The sequence below is a fragment of the Lontra canadensis genome, unplaced genomic scaffold (genome assembly GCF_010015895.1).
Source record: "Lontra canadensis isolate GAN:19392208 unplaced genomic scaffold, GSC_riverotter_1.0 scaffold4, whole genome shotgun sequence".
In the NCBI taxonomy this organism is placed as follows: Eukaryota; Metazoa; Chordata; class Mammalia; order Carnivora; family Mustelidae; genus Lontra; species Lontra canadensis.
In genome coordinates this window covers 33,550,904-33,575,068 of record NW_022630998.1, presented here as the reverse complement: position 1 = coordinate 33,575,068, position 24,165 = coordinate 33,550,904, and the positions used below count along the sequence as shown (strand labels likewise).

Below are 24,165 nucleotides of genomic sequence, written 5' to 3'. Positions count from 1 at the left end.
TTTTTCAAAAAGACAGAGAAAACGTAATGGTAGGAAAAATCCTCCCACGGTCCCCAGCTCACACAGGGTAAATACCAAGTTTTTACAGTGGCCCTGTTGACCCTGTTGGAAGTTACGACGCCCTTCCTGGAATGACTTACTCCCCATCCCTGCTTTATTTTCCTCCAGGGTATTATTTAACCTTTCCTGACATGTATATATAACTTAGCCATTTCATGTGTTGTCTTTCTCCTCTCCCTACCCACATTTACCAGAATGTAAACACCAGGGCAGCAGAAAATGTCCCTTTTTTTCATCTGGGAGAATAAAGTAGGACTTGGTAATTATTTGTTGAAGAAATTAATGAGCTCATGGGTCAATCAATCTCTTCTATCTGAATACCCTCACGATTTAGAACTCTAGGACTCACTTTTGATTGTTTTAACCTCAAAACTAAAACTATTACATGGAGAAAGAAAATGAATATTGATGCTACAAAGTTAACTAGTCCTCTAGATTTACTAGATAGATATTTATTCAAATGTATGAAATAGCGTAGGTAGAAAGCTGTTCATTTCGGTTTTATTTGAAGTGGCAAAGCCTTGAAATAATGTTACTACCCATCAATAGGGATAAATAAATAAATCCTGCTACATTAATAAGTAATAAATAAATAAAGATAAAGATAAATAAATAAATCCTGCTACATTCATAATAAATAAATAAATATTAAGCCATTAGAAAAAAGAGGAAGCTCCTTATCTACTAATGTGAAATGATTGAGAAGATATGTTAAAGGGGAAAAAAGCAAGCAAGATAAAGACAGTGTCTATGGTGCACTACTGGTTGGTTAAATGGGCATAAATGTTTATATATATTTGTCGTATGTGCCTAAAATATATCTCAATGGTCACACAAGACTGGAACATTGGCGAACTGGAACTGGGTGCCATGAGGGGCAGGAGGCCCTTCTTTAATTTTTGAAATTTGGACCAAATGAACATCTTACCTATTTTAATTAACTCATTAATTAAAGTGAAATTAACTTGTAAAAAATGGATCTTCTACACATTATGCAATGCTGATCTAACAGTCACTTAAAAATAAAATGAAACTGAGACCCTGAAATAGCGTTTTAATTTTTTCTTTTTACTGTTTATTCTAGATCATGCTGGTATAGTTAATCTCATTAACAATTAAGGACCTTTTGAGTGTTGGGTACCATTTGTATATATTAAGTACTGAATTTATTTTTCAAAAATGGATTACTTTTATAATAAGAAAATTATTAGAGTTAATTCCATCTGCCTGAATCACTCCCCACCACGGGAGAAATGACTGTATTCAAAATCTTGACTGGCTTATTTTAGATGTTTTAGTTTATTTAGTTCATTGGACTTTTTGTGGGATCCAGAAAAGTCCAAGAAGCTGCTTTATGTCATTTTTATTTGTATTTTTAATTTTTTATTCGAGGATAAGATACATACCAAAAACAGTACATGTGTTTTAAGTGTACAGCTTAGAGAATATTCATAAGCTGAACACACTTATGTGCATAGCACCAAGATAAAAAAAAAAAAAGACGATTACCAGCATCCCTGAAGTACCCCATTCCCTTCTTGTCACTCTCCCCTCCCCCTTCGGTAATCAATCCTGTGACTTCTAAGAGGATAGCTTAGTTTTTAACTGTTCTTGTACATCACATACAGGTAAGCTGACAGGATTGCCCTTTTGCGTCTGGCTTCTCTAACGCAACACTGCTTGTGAGCTTTGATTCTCACCATTGCATGTAGTTAGAAGTGAATTATATGCACTGGGTACAGCACTCCCTTGTGTAACTGTGTCACAATTCATTGATCTATTGCTGATGCACGTTTTGAGTACTTTTCAGTTTGGTTTATGAATGGGCTGCTGTGATCAGTACTATAAACCTCTTTAAGGAATGCTCACATGTTTCCAACAGGAGAAGAAATGCTTGATAGAGGTATGTGCAGCTCTAAAAGATACCGGCCAAATACTTTTTCCCAAACAGTTGTGCCAGTTTATACTCCCACAGCAGCAATGAGAATTCCAGGTGCTCCCCATCCTCCCCAACATCTCATATTTTCCATATCAGCTATTCTGGTGCATGTGTATTGGTATCATTGGAACCAGGTTTCGGAAAGTACCATATTTTCCCCAAAATTCTTCAAGCTGGGTAAGTTATTAAAAAAGGTTGATGTGAAGAAGTGGAAGTTAGAGAGAGCCTTATTTTTTTTTATGGATGCCCTTTTTTTACTCTTTGGGGTCCTTATTATATGCATGTTAAGTTGAAAAATATGTATGTTCCTATATTCTTGAGGTTCAGAGGCTGGTAGGCGATGCCAATTTTGCTATTTAGAAATATGTTATTATTTTTCTAAATCAACTGAGGGCTGTGTACTGGTAATAATCTTAAAATAGACTAAAGTCAAGTGCCAGCCGACTCCAAACAAAAGAAGGAAGAGGGCGCATGAAAGCAGAAGACAGGCCCATTATCCTTTCAGAAAGCATTAAAAGAAAAACTGAAGAGAAGAGAGAAAATTTCAGAGCTAGAAGGAAAATGGGATGCAATTACCACACCAGAGGATAGTGGGGGAAACTGGGTGTGTCCAGAACCCACAGAAGCCTTGGCTGGAGGACTTCCCTGCGGCATTCAGGAGGCTTTGTACAAGCTGGCAGATCTGTGAGCTCTGAGACAAGCGTTTTTACCTGTGGTAGAAGGAAGCCATGAACAGTCTAGCAAAACACTCTGCTGTATCTGCAGGAAGTAGGAAGGAGCTAACACTGGAGGCATGAACAGGAGCCAGAGGCACTCTCCAAACCAACCTAAGAGTGCTTGATGACCACAGGGGGAAGGCAAAGTGACCACCCTGGGAAAAGGCTATTTTAAGCCCCCGTGTATGCCAAGCTAAGTCAATGCCAAACCAATTGAAAAAGAAATCTGAAAAATCACCTAGTTTCAACTGGAATTTTACATATGAATAAACCAAGGCTCTTAAAAGCGGGGTGTAATTGTGTGAGGTGATTTGGTATGCCTGGTGTGTTGAGTGTGGCCACTGCAGTGGACAGAGGGAATGAGGTACTACCAGAAAAGATAAAGTGAGGAAAGGCTGTGCACCAGGGAAGAGGGTCGTAGATGAAAAACTCACCGCCACCATCCCGTCATTTTAATCTTGGGCAGTGCCAACAAAAGACAGCTGGAGTTACTGGCAATGGAAAAATGTAAATGAAAGTAAAACCTACAATTTGGGGGCTTTTGGGGAGAATTCAAGCCAAAAAACATCTCAAATGTTTTTAATAATTCCACATATATTTTCTGTTTTCAGCAGGAATGGAAAACTCAAATGCCTTCAAGATGAGGTAATTATGTGAATCAGAAGAGTGTAGGACAACTGGATGTGGGACAGACTGGCAAACAGGAAGGCTCCACATAAAGGAACTTAGTTTCTAAAAGCACTGACCCTGCCAAAGGAAATACAGAGGTTGGCTTCATTTCCACACCACCAGTTTGTAAACACTGTTCTACATGGTGTTAAAACATGAAACATCTTCAAAGGTTTAAAGGATAAAGGTAACATTTTTAGTCTAAAAAGATCTATGAAAAGCCAGTTTCTTTCTTTCTTTTTTTTTCCTTTTAGCCAGTTTCATTTTGAAGACGATCCCAGTTGGGGTACCTGGGTGGCTCAGTTGGTTAAACATCTGCCTTAGGTTCACGTCATGACTCAGGTCATGATCTCAGGGTCCAGGATCGAGCACCACATGGGGCTTCCTCCTCAGGGGGGAGTCTACTTCTCCCTCTCCTTCTGCCCTCTCCCTATTCATGCTCTCTCTCTCAAATAGACAAAATCTTTAAAATAAATAAATAAATAAATAAATAAAGATGATCCCAATTGAATGGAAAATGAAGTCCTGACATTTTCCCATCTACATATTGATAAAGGGGACCTTTTAACTTTACCTGTTTCATGAGATGGCATCTATCTCTCCCTTGGAAAAAAGGAGGAGTTATCACATTACTTCCTTTACCTCAAACACCAAACATGGTGTTTGAAACATTGTATGAGTGAAACGTTTAAAGGTATATTGAATGAATGAAGGGGTTTTAAGAAGAGCAAAGCACCAGCAGAAGACAGAAGGACAACTTCCGTTTGAAGGTCATAAATCTGAAGATTCAGGATGGATCACCAGCTCTAACCCTCCTTCTTCCCTTTGGGATTTACTTTTAATCCTAAACAGCTTTGGAAGAGGCCAAAGACTTCAGTGTTTCGACCTTGGTCATCTCATTGCTCTAGCAAAGAACAGAGAACATGGGCAGCCACCCAAGAACAGCTATTACAGAACTCACTCCCCAGGGGGTATGAAAATGGACTTAGTCCTTTGGGAATGGGGCAAAGGAAATTTAGAAGTCACACTGATAACTGCTCTAGTTTTCTGACTTCATAGTTCTTGAGGGCAAAGTGGGGTTGCCGACCTCACAGAGTTGTGAGGAGTAAATAATACCGTGTATGTAAAAGGCCTAATATAGTGCCTGGCACATAGTAAACAGTGAACTGTGGATATTATTATCAACTGTGGAACTACTAGGTGACTGAATTCTGTTTGATGGCCCTAATTGGGATGGGAATAGGGAGGTAGGATAGCAAACTGAGAAGGTGTGGAAAAAACAAAAATATTTCAACAACTGCCCATAAATTATTTTAGAAAAGTTGGAGGTGGACAAGTGTTTAAATAATTAAAATTTCCTATGTTTATATACAAATCCTTATCTATACATGTATAGATAAGCATACAGAGTTCCTCTGGAAGAATAGGGAATAATGGTTACCTCCTGGGAGGACTTGGGCTGGGAAGAGCAGCTGGGGAATGATTTTTTAAAATTTTGCCATGTGTCTATATTATGTAGTAAAAATTCACAATTCGTTTTTAAATTAAATGCTAATACTTTAAAATCTCTCCTAAGTTTTGCTAAATTTGGAACAGTGAAATTGAGAATTGTTTGCATTCAGCTTTCTCTCAGAGCCCTGATATCGCCCCCTGGCGTCTGGTACCCACCACTACATCTACTCCCTGCAGCCACGGCTAGGCTCTTTGGGAACGTGTTCTTTTCTCCAATACTCATCAGGGTACAACTATAAGTAGTTAATGGATTAAATAAACTATTAGCTACTCAGACACTCCATTGCTTTAATGGTCGAAAAAAGCATTGGGAAGGATGACATTACCTCACTACTCATCCTTGCTGGGCAACTGAAACACTGCATTATTTAAATTACCATATATGCATCCATCATCCATACTTTTTTTTTTTTATTTTAACTTGACAGTTATCACAACAAAAAGGACTTTTCTCCTTTCTCAGTTGTATCTCGAGTGCACATCACCGTAGAAACTACATTTCTACTAATTCATCCTTTGTTACAGTAATTCTCTTCTTTGCATATGTTGAAACGGAAGTTATTGCTCCACATAGAAAATTTCCTTGTGTGCTTTTATTTGGGTAAAAGGTTCCAAACTCTCAAAATTTTTAGTTGTCCTCTAGAATATTTACAGTCATGCTGTACATTTTTTAAAGTAATATTTTTTATTATTTCAAAATGTATGTGTTCTCGTTGTAAACATATTTGGGAAAATATAGTAAAATATATGAATAAAACAGAGCACACCATAAGCCCACTATCGTCAAATAACTGCTGTTACCATTTCTATCTCTTTCCAGCTTTTCTGGTGCCTATAGGCTTTTACACACAGTTTTTGAACTGAATTTTGAAGTGGCTAAGGTATATATCTCCACTATGATATATAGACGTTAGAAGTCCGTCCTGATTAAATAATGCAAAGATATTCTTACTAGAAACTACTGCATTATTAGAAACTGCACGGCATTTTTGAATATAAGAGCAGAAGGTCATTCGGAACATACCCACTAATTCAGAGTTCGTATCAGAGACCGTTCTGTGAACGATCTGTGAACGGTTATGAAACTGCTCGATATATTGTCCACAGATCACACTTTATAGACCGAAGTTCTTGGAGGACACAATCTCATTCAGTAACCTTGTATCCTGGCCTTTGACACCTATTTGTGCATGTATAGAATTCTTAGGGGCCTCCTCCCGTGTCTTAAGTGGGTAACTGTGCAAGAGCCCTGCAAGAGAGAAATAAATCAGGGTCGGGACCCCTCTAAACAGTGGGAGGGGGGCGGGGGCAGAGAATGGGAGGGATCCTGCACAGGTAAGGTAGAAACCTGAGCGAGGGGCAACCTCATTATTACTTTTTCTTATTTTACTTGCCTTGTGTGTTCACCGATTTGAGATAACAGTCTCGATCATCTCCGCAGGGCAAGTTCCCAACTAACCGCCGGCCTCAATAAAAAAAAGTCCGGGAGGCGTGTTTCTCAAGCGAGGCCCGCGTTGGCCGCGCCAAGGCTGGGGAAACCCACCCCGCACTCAGGCACCGTATAAAGAGCCCGGCCGCGACAGTGGGGCAGCTCCAAGCTACGCGCGGGGTATACTCCCCTCGTCGGTCCGCATCCGTGCCTAGCAGCCATCTGGACACCTCGAAGATGGCACCCGTTGGGGGCAAAAAGGCCAAGAGGGTGAGTCTGCGGGGCACCCGAGGGCGTTCTCCATCCCAGCGGGCGCTCTCCGTCTCGGCCCACCGGCCCCACACCCCAGCCTCAGGAAGCTCAGAGGGGTCCTCGAACCCCGGCTGTGACCAGAAGGTGCCCTCAGAACTTCTCGGGCAGGCTCCCAAGGTGCCTCTGAGCTCCACCCAACTCCCCTGCCCATATCCCGAGCGCGCCCTAGATCTACGTGACCGCGGACTCGAGGACACCCCCGGAACTCCACGACTCCCAACATCTTCTGAGTCCAGCATCCCAACACCACAGCACTCCCCCAGAAGTGCGGCTCCTAGACCCAAACACACTACTTTCCTTCCCTACAGCGGTGGGAGTAGGGGGTTCCTCAGGGCGCGCCCTGGCCACCCCGCGTCTGTGCCCGCACGGCCGTGCACGCCCCTCTGCGCCGTCCGCGGGCGGGCCAGGGAGGCGCGCGGCCCGGAGTCCGACAGTTTCCTGCCCGCGCCCTGACGGGTGCAGCGGAGTCCCGGGGTCGCCTCCCTGCCCGGTTCTTGCGTGCAGGCGTCCCAGTCCCGCCGCAGCTCCAAGGCTCACGCGTTGGTTAGGCCATGGTAAGTTTTTAACCCCAGCTTGGCTTCTGCGATCACAACAAAATGTACCATTCATGCCTCAGAAAACAAAACAAAACAAAACAAAAACGGATAGAGAGGCTCTAAGATACTGAGTAAGGGCTGTTAATAAGATTTAAAAACCAAAAACCCAGCAGCTCCAACACCTGATTAATGACAATCCTCTCTCTTTCCTAGCTGGGATGAATGTCCAGACTGTCGGCCTTCATCTAGATTGGGAGGGGAAGGAGGATAGATGCATGGCGCAGACAGATGGAGCAACTTCAGGGCTATATGGTTGGGCTGGTGGGAAAAGAGGCAAGGGAGGAGGAAATATACTTGACCCGGGGGTATCAAAGTGCCCCCCACCCGGCTGACAGAGGCCCCCAGGGAGACAGCCGGGGATCAAGGACAACCGTAAGGACTCCTTACCAACAGAATAAGAACACTAGCTTTCACCATTTTAAGAATGTGTGCCTAAGTATTCATTTGAGGCTCTACAATCAAACCTTTTCTTTTAATTCTTCTGTACATATTTCTTCAACGGTAACATTCTTCCACCATATTCTTCAAAATACTTTAATGTGTTCTGGGGTGCTTGGGTGGCTGAGTCTGTGAAGCTTCCCACTTTTGGTCTTGGCTCAGGTCATGACCTCAGGATTATGAAATTAAACCCCATATGGGGCTCTGCATTGGATGAGGAACTTGCTTGGGATTCTTTCTTTCCTTTTCCCTCTGCCCCTCCCTGCTCATGCTCCTTCTAAATAGATAGATGACCGAGAGATGGATAGATACATTTAAAAATCTTTTTTAAAAAATCAAAATAAAAGATAAAATTTTTAAATTCTTTGATGTGTTCTGAAAGAGCCTCACCCTCAGTACATGTATACACATATTTTCATTATGTGAGCATTCTGATTGTTTGCCTTATAGTCATGAATTTATAAATATATGTACTTTCTGATAATTCTAAGGAAATCATTCTTTTCAAGAATATGATAACCAAAGTACTAAAAATAGAAAATTGTTTTCAAAACTCAAGTAACTCCTTTCTATAATTTTAGGGCATCCTAGAACGTTTAAACTCTGGAGAAGTTGTGATTGGAGATGGAGGGTTTGTCTTCGCACTGGAGAAGAGGGGCTACGTGAAAGCAGGCCCCTGGACCCCAGAGGCTGCTGTGGAACACCCAGAAGCAGGTTGGTGCATAACTCTATTCTAAGTTCTCATGAAAGAGCACTGCAATGACCAGTCTAGGAGCATACCATCAAACAGATCCATTTATGGTACATTTCCCAACATTTATTATTGCCTGCTGGGCATTGTGCTAGGTATGTAAGGACAGACTCACACATTGAATGACCACAGTGGTCCTCCTTGTTGCTATCACCTATATCCACCTCTTGGTTCCTGCCCTTCACTTTAGGTGAGTCTAGAAGCTGGCTCACCGCCTTCCTCTTTGCTCCTCCCTCCCTTACCTCTCTGGGTGACCTCGATATCCATGCAGATGGTCTATCTAGGACTCTTCCTGTCAGTGCCTTGATCTCCTCCTCATCTCCAACTCTATTTTTCCTCCATCCTTCACCTCAGCAACACACTCCTAGACCTTGCCATCACCACCGTCTACTCCTGAAATCTCAATTACAAAGACCCCACTCTGACAACCACCTTCTATCTTTTCTGCTCACTCTAATTCTCCCACTCCTCAACCTCATCAATATTTTCAGTCCTTCATCCCTTCCATGTTAGCATTTCTAATCCATTCTCACCCCATGTGTTCATCATCCATCCTTACCTACAGTAACAATCACTTCTTGTAGATATGCTCTCCTCCACTGTATATTTCCCAACTCATTAAATCCATTGTATACTCGTCCCATCCTATTTAAATTGAACTGTCTACCTACCTTGCACCTATACCCACACAGCCTATTCTCACTTCACTTTTTTGACCACAAATCTTTTATGGTAAAGTGCCAAGAGGGGTTCTGAGATGGCACATGAGGGAGATAATGCTGTCTTACAAGGGTTTTATCAGCCTAAACCAAGTAGGAAGCATTACCCTTTAAAGGGAGAAATGGGCCACTTCTGCAGGCCCAGAGGGTTCAAGGGGGATCTAGGTTTTTGAGGTTCATAAGTGACTCCACCTATATGTCTTCATCCCAATCTCAGGGACCCGTATCTTCCTAATCAGGCCCTGACTTTGGCAATAGAAGGCTTGCCTGGTTGAGAATTCACCCTCTCTGACTTTCTGCTCCCTATATAATTTAGTCCGGGGCCAGATCCTCAGCGTTTTCTGCTCTCTAGCTACAAAAGGTGAGCTTCTTGTTATGCCACCCTTCATACTTGGCTTTAATTTGGTGATGAATCACCCTTAACCTTTCACTGTCTTTCTCTAGTATGTTAGTTGTACCCAACAATAGCCATCTGATTCTAAAGTCCTTATAATTACTACTGCCTCTGAACTTCTCAACCATCTGAGCTACTGCACCTGCTAGTACATTCCCTTCTAAGGACATCTCATTCCAGTTCACCACACATGAGTTTTGAAACAACTGTACCCCTAGAGCATGCTGGGGACTCTAACACCCATCACGAGGTAGGGGCTCATTGCCAGTTGGCCAGAAGTGGAGATTTGTGCTCAGGAGTCTTTTTTTGTTTGTTTGCTTAAAGATCTTTATTTATTTGACAGAGATCACAAGTAGGCAGAGAGGCGGGCAGAGAGAGGGGGGTAAGCAGTGAGCACCACTGAGCAGGGAGCCCGAAACGGGTCTCGATCCCAGGACCCCGGGATCATGACCTGAGCCAAAGGCAGAGGCTTTAACCTACTGAGCCACCCAGGCACCCTGTGCTCAGGAGTTTTAATGTGAAGTGCATTTACACTGTGATGCAGTTGTTAAAGACAACAATTTGGCCAGTCCCTCAGGAAGCTCTGGATTTGGATAGGCCCTTCAGAGTAGTCCCAAATTGAGGCAAGGGAGCTGGACCTTTGCTCTCTCCCTATTAAGAGACCAAGCATTGTATCCAAACTACCAACTCTCCCCTCTCCCAGGAGAGGGTTTAGCCCTTTGCAAGGAAGCTCCCTTTGGCCAAGGGTACTTCCTAGAGATGTCTCAGCCAACAGCCATCAGTAGCCAACACTGAAAGAAGCTGACTTAGAGGAAACTGGAGGAAGTTCTTATGAATATTACCCAAGTTGAAGAGCCGTCTTTAATGTTTATTAAAGAGTTAAGAGTAAAGAGTGTATTTCAGTGAACTCAGTGATAAAGGACAGAAACTAACAAAGCCTATAAAGTGACAGTACAGCTTTAAGGTTAAGCAAACAGATTCTGGATCCAGACTAATTGAATGAAATTCTGACAGCCACTAGGCTGTGTGGCCATGGGGAAATTACTCAGCTTCTCTGGGACCCAGTTTCCTCTTCTATAAAACTGAGATAATATTGACATCTATCTCATAAGATAGTTATGAGATTTAAATAAGTTATATGTAAAGTCGTTAAAATACTGCCTGATAATGTGAAACACTACAAGTCTATTATTAAATCCATTGTATCTTCTCTTGATAGTGTCTTGGTTGTAATGTATCTATTTCTGCTGGAGAAGTATAGAAATTTTGTGTTTAAATCACACTAGCTCTGAATTGTATTCAAAGTAAAAGAGCTACAGTCACACCATGAAGCCTGGCAAATATACACAACTTTTATATTTCCAAATAAAAGTAGAAATAATACTGTGTTCTGCCCTAAAAGAAGGAAAGAAAGAAAGAGGAAGGGAGGAAAGAAGGAAGGAAGGAAGGAAGGAAGAAAAGGAGGAAGGGAGGGGCAGGCAGGCAGTTGTGGAGGGAGGAAGGAAGGAAAGGAAAAGAGAATTCAGTAGGCTTGGGAAGCTAAAACAACAGTAGTCTTCAAATTTTCATTGCACCAGCAGTTTATTAAAAATGATAGATTCCCAGCCTTCACTTAGAAATTTGGATTCATTAGGTCTGTGAGTGGGTCAAGGAACCTACAAATTTATAACTGTCCCCAGGTGATAGCAAGGTGAACCACACTTTGAGAAGTGTTGCATTAAAGGGCTTTAAGGAACACAATAGAATAATTAACATCCAAGAATGAGAATTTAAAATATATCTGCGGTTTGTTTCTTAAGGTCTGCTTGCTGGGTTAAGTTCAGTGAAATATTTCTCGGGTGAAACTGGTATTAACAATAAGGTACTTTGGTGGAAACTCCGCCATGTAAATAAAATAAGATTGTGCTTTAAACACAAGCTTCAATCTTACAAGTTACCTTTTTTTAAAGTTATACGTTCGAGGAGTTCAAGAAAAACTGCTCTGATACTGACTTTGACTTTCTTAATACAGAAACAGCACATTTATCTCTTGGCCATCTGTTTCTTGAGTATTTTGGGCTCATTTAAGTGGACTAATTGTCCTACTAAAGTCTATGCCAAAAATTGCAGTTCTTGCACCCAGTGGAATCAGCATATAATTCAGCAAAGAATTCAGGCTTGCTGAATCTGGAGGGGCTTGGGGAATCTTAATTCTTATTAATTGCCCCCAGGTGAGTCTCAGTTGGGTCACACTTTGAGAAGCACTGCAGCTTTAAGAAGCACCGTAGAATAACCAGATCGATTAAGAGCAAGGAGTTGGGCCACTGCCCTCTGGGAAAATCTAATAAAAGGGTGTAAAATGCAGTGTAAAATATACATATGCTCAATTTGCACACCATTCCAGGGCTTTTTAACACAGTCCCTGGAAATCCACCCAAGGACCAGCTGGTTGGACTTCCTGTTTAGAATCCATTTCCTCCTAGTGTACAAGAACCTCATCGATAGGCCCTTCACCCCGCTCCAGCCACAGCAGCTCTGTGTTTGATCCATGAACAGGGACTCCGAATAAAATGTCTTTCATTGGTTCTGTTGTTAATTAAAACAAGTCTGAAGCTTCCACATTAGGCACGCTTTTAAGTTCCCTCTCAGAACTAGAGATAGCATGCTTAGAAACCCATTTTCTGAAATTCAGAAGCTTTCTGGCCTCACTGACTTGTTCCTTTAAAAACCACACTGAGCTTCCTATGTGCTCTGCACTCCACTAGGCCCCTGGGATGCAAACGTGCCAGACTAAAGGGCTAGGAACTCCACTGTCCTAAAAATTTCCTAGCCTCTAATGTAGTCACTCCCAGATCTTTGGCTTTGAAAAGCCAATGAAATTTCAAAATAGATTCAGGGGCTGATACAGGATTGCTGATTCCTTACTTTAGTTAATTTTCCTGATGAAAACGAACACCTGCTAAGTCTCACTAGCATTTTATAAAAAGAGCATTTTCCCAGTCACTCAGAGTGGCGGTTCTCAATAAAATGTAAGCTAAGAATCAGTTTCCAACTAAATTAAAATATCTGTGAATTGGACCCCAGCATCCATTATTTTTAAAAAGCTTACAGGGTATCTAATGGGCAATCAGAGTTTAGGACCACTATTTTAGAGCAAAGGTTAATTCCTTAAATTGAATATAATTGGTTATATGGGGGGAGATGCCCCATCATATTTTCTTTAGCGGTGAAAGCTTTACCATTTGGCATTTATCCATGGACCTATGCTTATGACCCTTCCTTTAATTCTTATTCCACTCAGTTACCAGAATTATCTTTCAAATACACTGAGCTAATCACATCATTCATATTTTTACAAAGTACTGGTGTTTCCCCATACCTGCGGTTTGAAGCCTAGGATCCTTGGGATGATGTGTTAGGCCATTTGTACTCTGCAGGCCCAGTACCCCCTCTCCACCTGCATCTCCTACTAATTCTCTGACACATCCTCAACTTCAGCTGCTGACACTACCTGCTGCACCCCCAATGCCAAACCTATTGCTGCCTCCTCCTTTTTGTTCAGGTCCTCTGTAAGGAATCTTTTCTCCACCTCTGCCCAGCAAAAACGTTAAATGATTCCTCCTCTGTGGGAGCTCCCTCTTCCTTTCACCCCACATCCATGGTAGAAATAATCTCTCCTTCATAACAAGAGCCTCCAGATCTGCTTCTCGTTTGCTCTCAGGATGTGCGATGCCAGGCAAAGAATGTAAGCAGATATTTTCATTAGCTGTTTATCTGGTAGCCTTTTGCAAGCATCATGGGTTATAAACTGATAGTCATGAATAACCTTCCTCAACCAATCTCCCAGTTCGCCAGCTTCATCGAGAGTTCCTCAGAGCTGGATCCAATGTCATGCAAACCTTCACCTTTTATGCAAGTGAAGACAAGCTGGAGAACAGGGGAAACTATGTTGCAGAGAAAATATCTGTGAGTAAAGCCATACCTGGCATTCTTAGATGGGCACAGTAGACATACATGTCATCATCAAAGTTCTCATAGAGAAAAATGTTGAGTTTTTAGATAATACAGAAATGGGATATGTGTGATACAGGATTGCTGATTTCTTACTTTGCGCATTAATTCTTCTGACAAAAATAAACACCTGCTATATCTCACTAGCATTTTATAAAAAGAACATTTTCCCAGTCACTCAGAATATAGTTTTTAGATAATACAGAAATGAGATATGTGTGAATAACTCTCTTTAGGTTTTAGGTGGAGTTCCCAAAATTGACAGAAAGGCATTTAATGAAGCATATCAAAGAAGAGGTAGTTAATGATTAATGATTCTCCCAGTCATCCTAAGTTGCTGAGTGGGTATCCTGACAAATTCTTACATCCTTACAGTTTTTTAATGTGGGGAAATGTAGGGAAAGGTCAAAGACACAAGGAAGGGCACAGTGATCCTGGAACTTTCCTGAGTCAGCTATAATCAACTGTATCATGTTGGGCAAACCATTTACCTACACCATCAAAGTGACAATTTCTCAATCCTTATAATGAAAAAGAAGCTTTTTGTTCATTTGTTTTTTAAGTGGGCTCCATGCCTAGCATGGAACCCAATACAGGGCTTGAACTCACAACCATCAGATTGAGACCTGAGCTGAGATCAGGAGTCAGAGGTTTCACTGACTGAGCTCTAAAAGGCAGTCTAAAAGACCAAGTTCTAAAATAGCATGAGTCTGTGTGAGCCACAGCACTGGGGTTTATTGAAGACAAGTGTCAATTTTTAATGTCTAAGTAATTAGAAAATACCTTGCAATATATGCATCCGTTAATTAAGAAAATACATAATGATGATAAGTCATGAATTCTGTAGTCATCTTTTTTTTTTTAAGATTTTATTTATTTACTTGACAGAGAGAGAGAGACCACAAGTAGGCAGAGAGGTAGGCAGAGAGGCAGGCAGAGAGAGAGGGAAGAAGGCTCCCCACTGAGCAGAAAGCCTGATGCGGGGCTTGATACCAGGACCCTGAGATCATGACCTGAGCTGAAGGCAGAGGCTTTAACCCACTGAGCCACCCAGGTGCCCCAATTCTGTAGTCATCTTAATTACATTTATTCTCATTGATCTTGAGAGCAAATAATCATCATCATCACCACTATCTGCTAAGTATTCTTCTAAGTGCCACTTAGACACTGGAAGATACCAGATCCTTTTATGTAAAGATTTTTATCCTCTCACAGAGCTTTTGTATGTAATATCCTAGATACCATCATTAGATTTATTGTTTTCATTACTGTTGGTGGTGGTGTTACTGCAAATTGCTCAGCTTGGTAAATTGAACTATTCTATCACTATCATCTCCTAGAACTCTCCATGGTAACATCCAACTGAGATGTGGACATTTGAATAATAATTTGGTTTCAATTCTGCATGAAAATGTAGATACATCCTATTTCACTCATTTTAGGGGCAGAAAGTCAATGAAGCTGCTTGTGATATTGCCCGGCAAGTGGCTGATGAGGGAGACGCTTTGGTGGCAGGAGGCGTGAGTCAAACGCCTTCGTACCTCAGCTGCAAGAGTGAAATGGAAGTTAAAAAAGTATTTCAGCAACAGTTAGAGGTCTTTTCGAAGAAGAATGTGGACTTCTTGATTGCTGAGGTAAACAAATATATGATCAAAGATGAGACATCGCAGCTCGTGTATTTTCTCTACCTTGTGCTTTCCTGAGGAACATGTGGGATAGTTGCCAATCATGGTTAGTAAATATTTAGTTTTTAAATCTTTTTTCCAGTTTAGGGCTTCTACTGAATTTGATTCAGTTAATCTAATGAAGTGTTCTTCAAACCTTTTGACTGCACTTCACAGTAATTACCCTTCTATTCCATTTAAAAAATGCTAATGGGTCACAACTCAAAGTTGGAAGACTAGTCATTTAGTGATAATTATTACACAGTAAAATAAGTTTTCTAATCGTTCAGGAGAAACGAGATAAAAAGTACCTTAATTTGATCTTATTTCAGTATTTCGAGCATGTTGAAGAGGCTGTGTGGGCAGTGGAAGCCTTGAAGACATCTGGGAAACCCGTGGCAGCAACCATGTGCATCGGCCCAGAGGGGGATTTGCACGGCGTGAGCCCCGGCGAGTGTGCAGTGCGCCTGGTTAAAGCAGGTGATGATGGATTTTGACCAGTTTGAATTAGGGAGTCTTTGAAAACTACGTACAAATACAGGCCCACCTACGAATCATTATATACTTGTTTTGTTAAAAGGAAAGCCATTAATGTGCTTTCCTGGGAGTACTGATAATATCACTATTGACTCCTAAAGAGAAAAAAAGTAAAACTAAAAAAAAACATACACACATACCAGTGTTCTGAAAGTGGCAACTAGACCAAGGTATCACACCTAGAAACAGGAAGAATTTCAGTAATTCAAAAGGAGCTTGAGGAAAAAGTGCATTTTATTTTAACCCTAACTTGAGGTTTTAAGACAGTAACTTTTAAGTCAGTTTGCCTTCTTTACAGAATTTTCCCCCTTTTCATAAATTCTTGATATGCTTTGCTTTTTGCAATTGGTATAATAAGTCAAAAAAATTTTTGGTATGGGGCGCCTGGGTGGCTCAGTGGGTTAAGTCTCTGCCTTCGGCTCAGGTCATGATCCCAGGGTCCTGGGATCAAGCCCCACATCGGGCTCTCTGTTCAGCGGGGAGCCTGCTTCCTCCTCGCTCTCTGCCTGCCTCTCTGCCTACTTGTGATCTCTGTCTGTCAAATAAATAAATAAAATCTTTAGAAAAAAAAATTTTTTGGTATGAAATAGGGGCCATGTAATTTATCTTTTTAAGTAATTTCCATTTGTTTTTTTTTTTTTAGATTTAGATTACTTGGCCACCCAGGTGCCCAAGTAATTTCCATTCTTAACACTGGGTTTCATTTCAATAAGGGAAAACTCACAGATTGTTTTCAAAGCGGCCTCATTTTTAATGCAAGGAGTTGTTCTATGTTAGTGAAGAGCCCAGCTCATTCTGTGGAATGGGGAGATTTTGACTGGCTATGTTTGATCTCTGATTTTTATCCAACTCCTGATATTTCATGAAAGTCACTTCATACTTGTCATTAATAATAACAATTAGATTTAGGAATGAAACTAAATAATCTTAACTTTTTACCGGAAATATAAATATGGGGGGAGGGGAAGAAGCAAGTTAACTTGTTTCAAAAAGACCAGAGAAGGCTTTCATCACCCCGTTGATAACTGGCAGAGATTCTTGGCCTGCATCTAATTCTTCCCTGACCATTCCATTCAAGGTAGGAGGCCACAGTGTTTGACATCAGCGTACCCTATTTATATTCTTTGTAGCACTTGCCATTTGCCTTATTTGTTTATCTCTTTAATGTCTGACTCTCGAAACTGTAAGATCAAAGAGGGCAGAGACTATGTTGGGCTCATTGCTGAGCAGCCCCATGCCTAGCACAGCACTGGGTACAAGTGAACATGCCCTCCTCTCAGCAAACGAACTCTTTCTACTTATACCACACATTTGGGATATCCTTGGTTAACATTTTCTAATCTGTGAGAACATTAGTAGGGTTCTGTAGTGAAATACATTTAGAAAATGCTGTATTAGGGGCCCCGGGGTGGCACAGTCCCTTAAGCATCCAACTGTTGGTTTCAGCTTAGGTCGTGATCTCAAGGTTGTAAGATGGGAGTCCCCATGTCAGTCTGATATTCTCTCTCCTTCTCCTTCTGCTCCTCCTGCTCATGTGGTCTCTCTCTTTCTCAAATAAATAAATCTTTAAAAATAAAAGAGGGGGGTGGGGAGGTGGGTGAGTCTGGTGATGGGTATTGAGGAGGGCATGATTGCATGGAGCACTGGGTGTTACATGCAAACAGTGAATCATGGAACACAACATCAAAAACTAATGATGTACTGTGTGGTGACTAACATAACACAATAAAAAATAAAAAATAAGAGAGAAAATGCTGTATTAAACCAATAAACAGAGTTTCTCAGGGCCTTACTGCTCACTTAGGCTGCACACATACTAAAATTGGAACAATACACAGAATTTCTGAGTCTTTCATATGTTTATATATACTGGTAGTCTCCAAGAAAGGGACAGATTAAATAGCTACTTTCTAAATCGATCTCAGAGCCTACTCTCATGGAGCAAACCTTTGGAAGCCCCGTGCTAAATTATGAGATCCTTGATGTCAGGGACTATGTCCTATGTTTTTATTTCTCTACAGCCCCTTAGAAGGACAGTTATACCTAACAGTAGCCAACCTATGATTAATTCATTAGTGTAATGAAGTCAAGAAAGGAAAGAGAAACTCTGGCAGCAGAACATCAAAAAAATAAAAAAAAAATTTAAAAAGACAAAAAAGAAGGAGAAGAAAGAGAAAAGGTACTCAAGATCCAAGTGAAGATGTGAAGATGTTAAGTAAGCTGTTAAATATATGAGTCTGGGACCCAAGGGAAAATTCCGGCTTAAAGAGAGAAAATTAGAGAGTTCTGGATCTAGTTCTGGATCCCAAGAGCCCTGGGACTGGAAAGGAAGGAGAGGTGAAGAGACGATGGCTCACGGAGATCCTGGGACAATGAAGGATTGAAAGGTTCAGCCATGAGCAGGGGCTCAGCACCTAACATCCAAAGAAAGCAGCCAGCAAGGTAGGAGTAACACTAGAGAGCATGAGAAGCCAAGAGAAGGAGAGTGTTGATGAAAGAGAGGATGGTCCAGTAGATTGAATGCTGCTGAGACATCGAGTAAGATGAGAACAGAGAAGCAACTGCTGGCCTTGCCAAGGTTGAGGTCATTGGTGCTCTTGACAAAAAAAAGAAAAAAAAAATTCAGAGGAATAACAGGAGGCAGGACTGGAACAAGAATGAAGGAGCAAACTGTCACCCAGCACAATGAGGACTACTGAGATGCTTGTCACTGAACACTGGATACCATGACCTATGGCATCAACTTAGCAGCTCCTGGAATCTGGATTAGTGATATTAGTAAACTGGCCCAATAAAAGGAAACATTGCTCCCCAAATGAATGGTATGATAACCACAGGTGCAATCGAGCAGCTGGGAGTGTTGGAAAATTACTGTATCCAAGACTGAAAAATTGACATCTAAAATGTGGAGTTAAAAAAACTCTAATAATGAGTTTCTGGAAAAAAGGTGGGACAACCAAGTGTGCATAAATGACACTTCCATTTTAACAGATTCTTCAAAACACCTTTCACGGAGAGCCCTTGCTGCCTATTAGCAATCATCCCCACCTGAACCTAAGACAGGTTTGCAAGGAAGCAAGAACCAAAGGCTGTATTTACAATTCACTATTCCAAATAAAAGCTCCCTAATTAAGGGAGGAGAGCTGAGCCTACCTGTCTGATGAACCCCTAAAGCTAAACTGTTCTTCCCACTTGCAGGAGCGTCCATCGTTGGCGTGAACTGCCATTTTGACCCCACAATCAGTTTACAAACAGTGAAGCTCATGAAAGAAGGCTTGGAGGCTGCCCGACTAAAAGCTCACCTGATGAGTCAGCCGTTGGCCTACCACACTCCTGACTGCAACAAACAGGGATTTATCGACCTACCAGAATTCCCCTTTGGTAAGACAGACATTTTATAAATCATCTCAGTGTCTTGATGTTGGACAGATTTCCCTAACTGTAGCCATAGAGCTTTCTCATAGTAAACAAATGGCAGCATGTCTCATCTCTTGCCCCCAGCTTCCCTCCCTACAGACAGCTCCTTGATTTACTGGACCACAGCAGAAGGAAAAGATAGAACCAGCAGGCAAAAAAGACCTCTAAACCTTTTACCTGTAGTTTGGTAAAAAAACGATGCCCTTCCAAGTGAGATTGGCAGAGATAGTGGCCCTGGTCCAGCTCGATTGCCAAATCATATAACCTTAGTAAAACCCATTAGTTCTTCTAGACCTTAGTTTCCTCACCAGAAAAATTAGAAGGACAGACCAATTTATGTCTAAGACACTTTTCTCCTGTTCTGAATGTTGCTCAGATACTATAGAGTTTTGGGGGAAGGAGACAATACCATCACAGGATCACTACGTAACAAATCTGAACAAAGAGACCAAGCAGATGAAGCAAGGGCAGACTTGCAGTCTGGGAAAAGGGAGAAAGCATGTTTGGGAAGTATGGGTCTACCTGAAAATCAAACCAGAGAGGTCACCCGGGCCAGAGTCTGGCCAGTCTGTTCCATTCTAAGGTCCTATAGTCCTAAGGTACTATATTTTATAGGGACTCTCAGAAAAGTAAGATATTACAAAATAACCCATGCAGAAGAACCATGGAGGAATGGCAAGTCCCCTGTTTTTGCCATAGAACAAATTATTGCAAAAATTAGTACTTTTAGAAAATAAATAGTTATTATATCTCAGAGCTGCTATGGGTCATGAATTTGGGAGCAGCCTAGCTGGAGAGTTTTTGCTCAGGGTCCCCTAAAGGGTTGCAGTCCAGATATTGGTCAGGTATGCAGTCATCTGAAGGCCTAAAGGGAGCTAGGGAATCTACTTCCAAGCTCTCTTAATTGGCTATCGGGAACAGATGTTCACTTCTTGTGGTCTCTTGTGGAGGCCTCAGTACTTTAGCTTATGGGCCTTTCCACTGTGATGCTTGAGTGTCCTTGAGTGAGAACATCAAAGGGCACAGTTCGTTGGGAACCATCTGAAGGTTGGCTACCACAACATTTAAGACGATGTGTAGACACAAATTACTTAATGGTTTTTGAAAGTTAAGAAATAGGTCTTGACAACTTATTTAATTCAGCCGTTGAAAATTACAAGCATATTATGGCTATTTATTTTGAGTAGTTTTTTAAATGAAGAATTCACTCCATTTATTATAGGACTGGAGCCCAGAGTTGCAACCAGATGGGATATACAAAAATATGCCAGAGAGGCCTACAACCTGGGGGTCAGGTACATTGGTGGGTGCTGTGGATTTGAGCCCTACCACATCCGGGCGATTGCAGAGGAGCTGGCCCCAGAAAGGGGATTTTTGCCACCAGCTTCAGAAAAGCATGGCAGCTGGGGAAGTGGTTTGGACATGCACACCAAACCATGGATTAGAGCAAGGTAAGAACTTTTCAACTGTATCTGTCAAACCAAACTCATTTCCATTGTGAGTATGTCCAAGTGAGGTGAGAGCAAAGAATATAGCTAATTTGCTGCATGATGATACTTAGTTATCCCCCTTAAATTGTTTCACAGAAATGTTTACAGAGTAACCTTATATAGTGATTTCTGGAGAAGGCTTTAAGATTTAACAGATAAATAATGCAGGTTGCTATGAAATGCGATTTCATGCTCCGGGATAGTACCATGCCGCGGAACTTCAACAACTCTGAATTATCTGGTTGTTAAGATTTAAGTTAAATGTAACAAATATTAACTAAGTGCCTGTTCTGTGCCAAGCACAACTCTTGGAGCTGGGAAGACCTTGGTGAGTAAGACAGGTCTCTGCCCTCAGAGCTTACACTCCAGTGAGGAAGATGAACAATAAACAGACTTTGCATCAGGCAACATGCAGAGTACTGGGAAAATAAATGAAGAGCCGCCCAGAGATTCACATAGGCTACTGGGGAAAACTATTAAGAAAGTCAGTGGATTATACCGTAGTAACTGCTTTGGTAGAGGCAGAGATTTAAAAAGTAGTAAGAGAAGAGAATGGCTCTCTCTGCCTAACAGAAAGACGTTCTAGAAGAAGGGATACGGGGGCTGTGTTTTGATGGGCTAACTAGCCACAAGATAAAGCAGGGGGTGAAGGAAGGATGACTACCCATGCAGAAGGAGTGGCTGCACTCTGTTCAGCTGACAGTGACTCTGCCCAACTCTATCAGACCCTACTGTGGATGCTGATGTAGCAAGAACAAGGCACGACCCTGTCCCCAAAGCGTTAACAGTCTAGTGGGCAGAGAGAGAAACAGGGAAGTTCAAACTGGAAGAGTAAGCTCAAGTACGAAGACATGCACGGGTGCTGTGGGGTCTGAGCTAATGCTTACGGGGGCAGAAGGCAAAGGAGGGTTAGTGAAGACTTTCTAAGAGAGCAGATGCCTGAGCTGAATTCTGATGGATGAGTCAAGACTGCCGGACAAGGGAAGAGCCTGTACAAAAGCACCAAGAGGTGGAAAGAGATGGTCTACGGAGACACCGGAAGTGTGGGAATATCAGAGACAGAATTTGATAGAAGACACACCTCAGGACCAGGAGGCGGACTTTTATTTGTTCTCATGAGCTGTGTATGACCTTAGCACACTGGAGGATATCAAGGGGTCCAAGGCTAGGTTCTCAAATATCAATGGACATGAAACAGGGAAAACTGCAAGGGAGGCCTTTGCCAGAACCATATCAGATGTGATGAGGTCTGAACTAGGAGACAGTGAAATAGAGAGGAGGAGGAGGCTGGATCCGTGGGGTGAGATGTGCAGAAGTGATACTGGGTTTGAGAAGAGCAGCAGCTGTGAGCTCACCTGGTTTGTGAGGAAGAGTGCCAGAAAGTTAAGATGGGGAGTGTAGGATAGGAATGTCCCTATCCTAATTTCTTAGCTTTTGATCCCTATGCAAGTATTCAAAAAAATGATTTCAGGGGTGACTGGGTGGCACAGTTGGTTGAGCATCCAACACTTTTTTTATTATTATTTTTTAAAAAGATTTTATCGGGGCACCTAGGTGGCTCAGTGGGTTAAAGCCTTCAGCTCAGGTCATGATCCCAGTGTCCTGGGATCGAGCCCCACATCGGGCTCTCTGCTCAACAGGGAGCCTGCTTCCCCCTCCCCCCCCACCACCTGCCTCTCTGCCTACTTGTGATCTCTGTCTGTCAAATACATAAATAAAATCTTTAAAAAAAAGATTTTATCTTTTTATTTTAGAGAGAGAGAGAGGAAGCACAGAGGGAGAGGGAGAGGCTCCCCGCTGAGCAAGGAGCCCCACACAGGGCTTAATCCCAGGACCCTGGCATGAGGCAAAGGAGCCTGAGCCAAAGGCAGACACCACCGACTGAGCCTCTCCCACTCATTCTCTCTCTCTCTCCCTCTGAAACAAATACATGTATCTTTAAAAACAAATAAATAAAAGTTAAATTTTTTTTAAAGATTTTATTTATTTGACAGATCACACGTAGGCAGAGAGGCAGGCAGAGAGAGGAGGAAGCAGGCTCCCTGCTGAGCAGAGAGCCTGAAATAGGGCTCGATCCCAGGACCCTGGGATCATGACCTGAGCCGAAGGCAGAGGCTTAACCCACAGAGCCACCCACCCCAAAACTTAAATTTAAAAAAATGTTTTTTGAGGGATGCCTGGGTGGCTCCGTTAAGTGTCTGCCTTCGGCTCAGGTCATGATCCTGGGGTCCTGGAATGGAGTCCCGCATCATCAGGCTCCCTGCTCAGCGGGGAGCCTGCTTCTCCCTCTGCCTCGGCCACTCCCCCAGCTTGTGCACGTACATGCTCTCGAGCTCTCTCTCTCCCAAAATAAATAAATAAAATATTCAAAACAAAAACCCAAAAACTTGTAGTCCAGATTAATAAATGTGTATTAGTGGACGCACTCTCAAGAGTCTGGAGCCAGTTCTGTGGAAGTATTCCTAGCTCAGTGACACACAGACATGGATACTCAGGAAGGAGTCCGATGTGGTGTGCTTTGTTCACCCAGGGCCAGGAAGGAATACTGGGAGAGTCTTCGCGTAGCCTCAGGCAGGCCATACGACCCTTCGATGTCGAAGCCCGACGCCTGGGGAGTGACCAAAGGAACGGCTGAGCTGATGCAGCAGAAAGAAGCCACAACTGAGCAGCAGCTGAAAGAGCTCTTTGAAAAACAGAAACTTAAATCTGCCCAGTAGCCTCCGTGGAAGCCATTTTTGGTGACTTCTATGTTTGGGCCACAGTTCCCCAAAATAAGGAAAAGATGGTTTAAAAAGAATGCTTATGTTAATGCCAGGCTACGTATAAAATTGGTAGTAGCTAAACAAAACAGAACTACAAATAGCCCTGGATAATTTAAAAAGTATATTTTAGAAATTTACTTAGAAGCAAAGTGAGAAGTAAATCTTAAACAGGTTCCCTATCCCACACAGAAGGTATTAAGGAAATCACTGTGGCCAGTGAAAAGTAACTCAGATATTCATTCCCACTTTAGTTAGTTTGCAGGCTAGTAAGGAGGAGGAGATATGAGCTGACATGACAGTGACAGAGAGAGTGCTATAGGGAAGTGACTTTCAAGTTCTTTTCAATATGACCCTTACTAAGAAACAAAAGTTTAATAACCCAGTAAAACACATACCATACAAGCACTGAAATAAAATGTGGGATCCATTTTGGTATTTTCTATTCCATTCCTTTCCGTCCTATCTCACTGATAAAACATGCTGGCTGAGACCCTTCAAATGGATTTTATGACTTAATAGTTTGAAAAACACTTACGGAACACTTCAGACACGAGGACTTTGCTATTTCTTTAAGTTTGTTCTTATAAAATCAGTCACACGAGACATCATCAATATCAAAAGACCAGTGCCGTCCTCTCAGCATTCAAAAGTTGTTCTCCCTTCCCTGCCGACCCATTACAGACCAAGGTGGAGGGGAAAGAAGGCAACAGTATCTAGGCTTTGTCCATCCTGCCTCAAACAGGATCCACTTAAATACTTTCGTCAGGAAG

The 24,165-nt window shown here is 42.0% G+C and overlaps 1 protein-coding gene across 1 annotated transcript; it reads left to right on the top strand.

Annotated features, from left to right (window-relative positions):
- Nucleotides 1–6,463: 6,463 nt before the first annotated feature.
- Nucleotides 6,464–23,824, top strand: BHMT (betaine--homocysteine S-methyltransferase). The gene is made up of 8 exons (XM_032847835.1): nt 6,464–6,595; nt 8,253–8,385; nt 13,362–13,480; nt 14,968–15,159; nt 15,522–15,669; nt 18,925–19,107; nt 20,366–20,594; nt 23,164–23,824. The coding sequence occupies exons 1-8, from the start codon at nt 6,563–6,565 to the stop codon at nt 23,348–23,350; spliced, it is 1,224 nt and encodes a 407-aa protein (XP_032703726.1). The 5' UTR covers nt 6,464–6,562; the 3' UTR covers nt 23,351–23,824.
- The last annotated feature ends 341 nt before the right edge of the window (nt 23,825–24,165 follow it).

Bases quoted from the DNA above. Each gene is read 5' to 3' on its own strand.
- BHMT (XM_032847835.1), top strand. From the start codon at position 6,563: ATGGCACCCGTTGGGGGCAAAAAGGCCAAGAGG. The intron at 8,386-13,361 runs GTTGGTGCATAA...CCAATCTCCCAG, and splicing joins TGTGGAACACCCAGAAGCAG to TTCGCCAGCTTCATCGAGAG. The intron at 20,595-23,163 runs GTAAGAACTTTT...TTGTTCACCCAG, and splicing joins AAACCATGGATTAGAGCAAG to GGCCAGGAAGGAATACTGGG.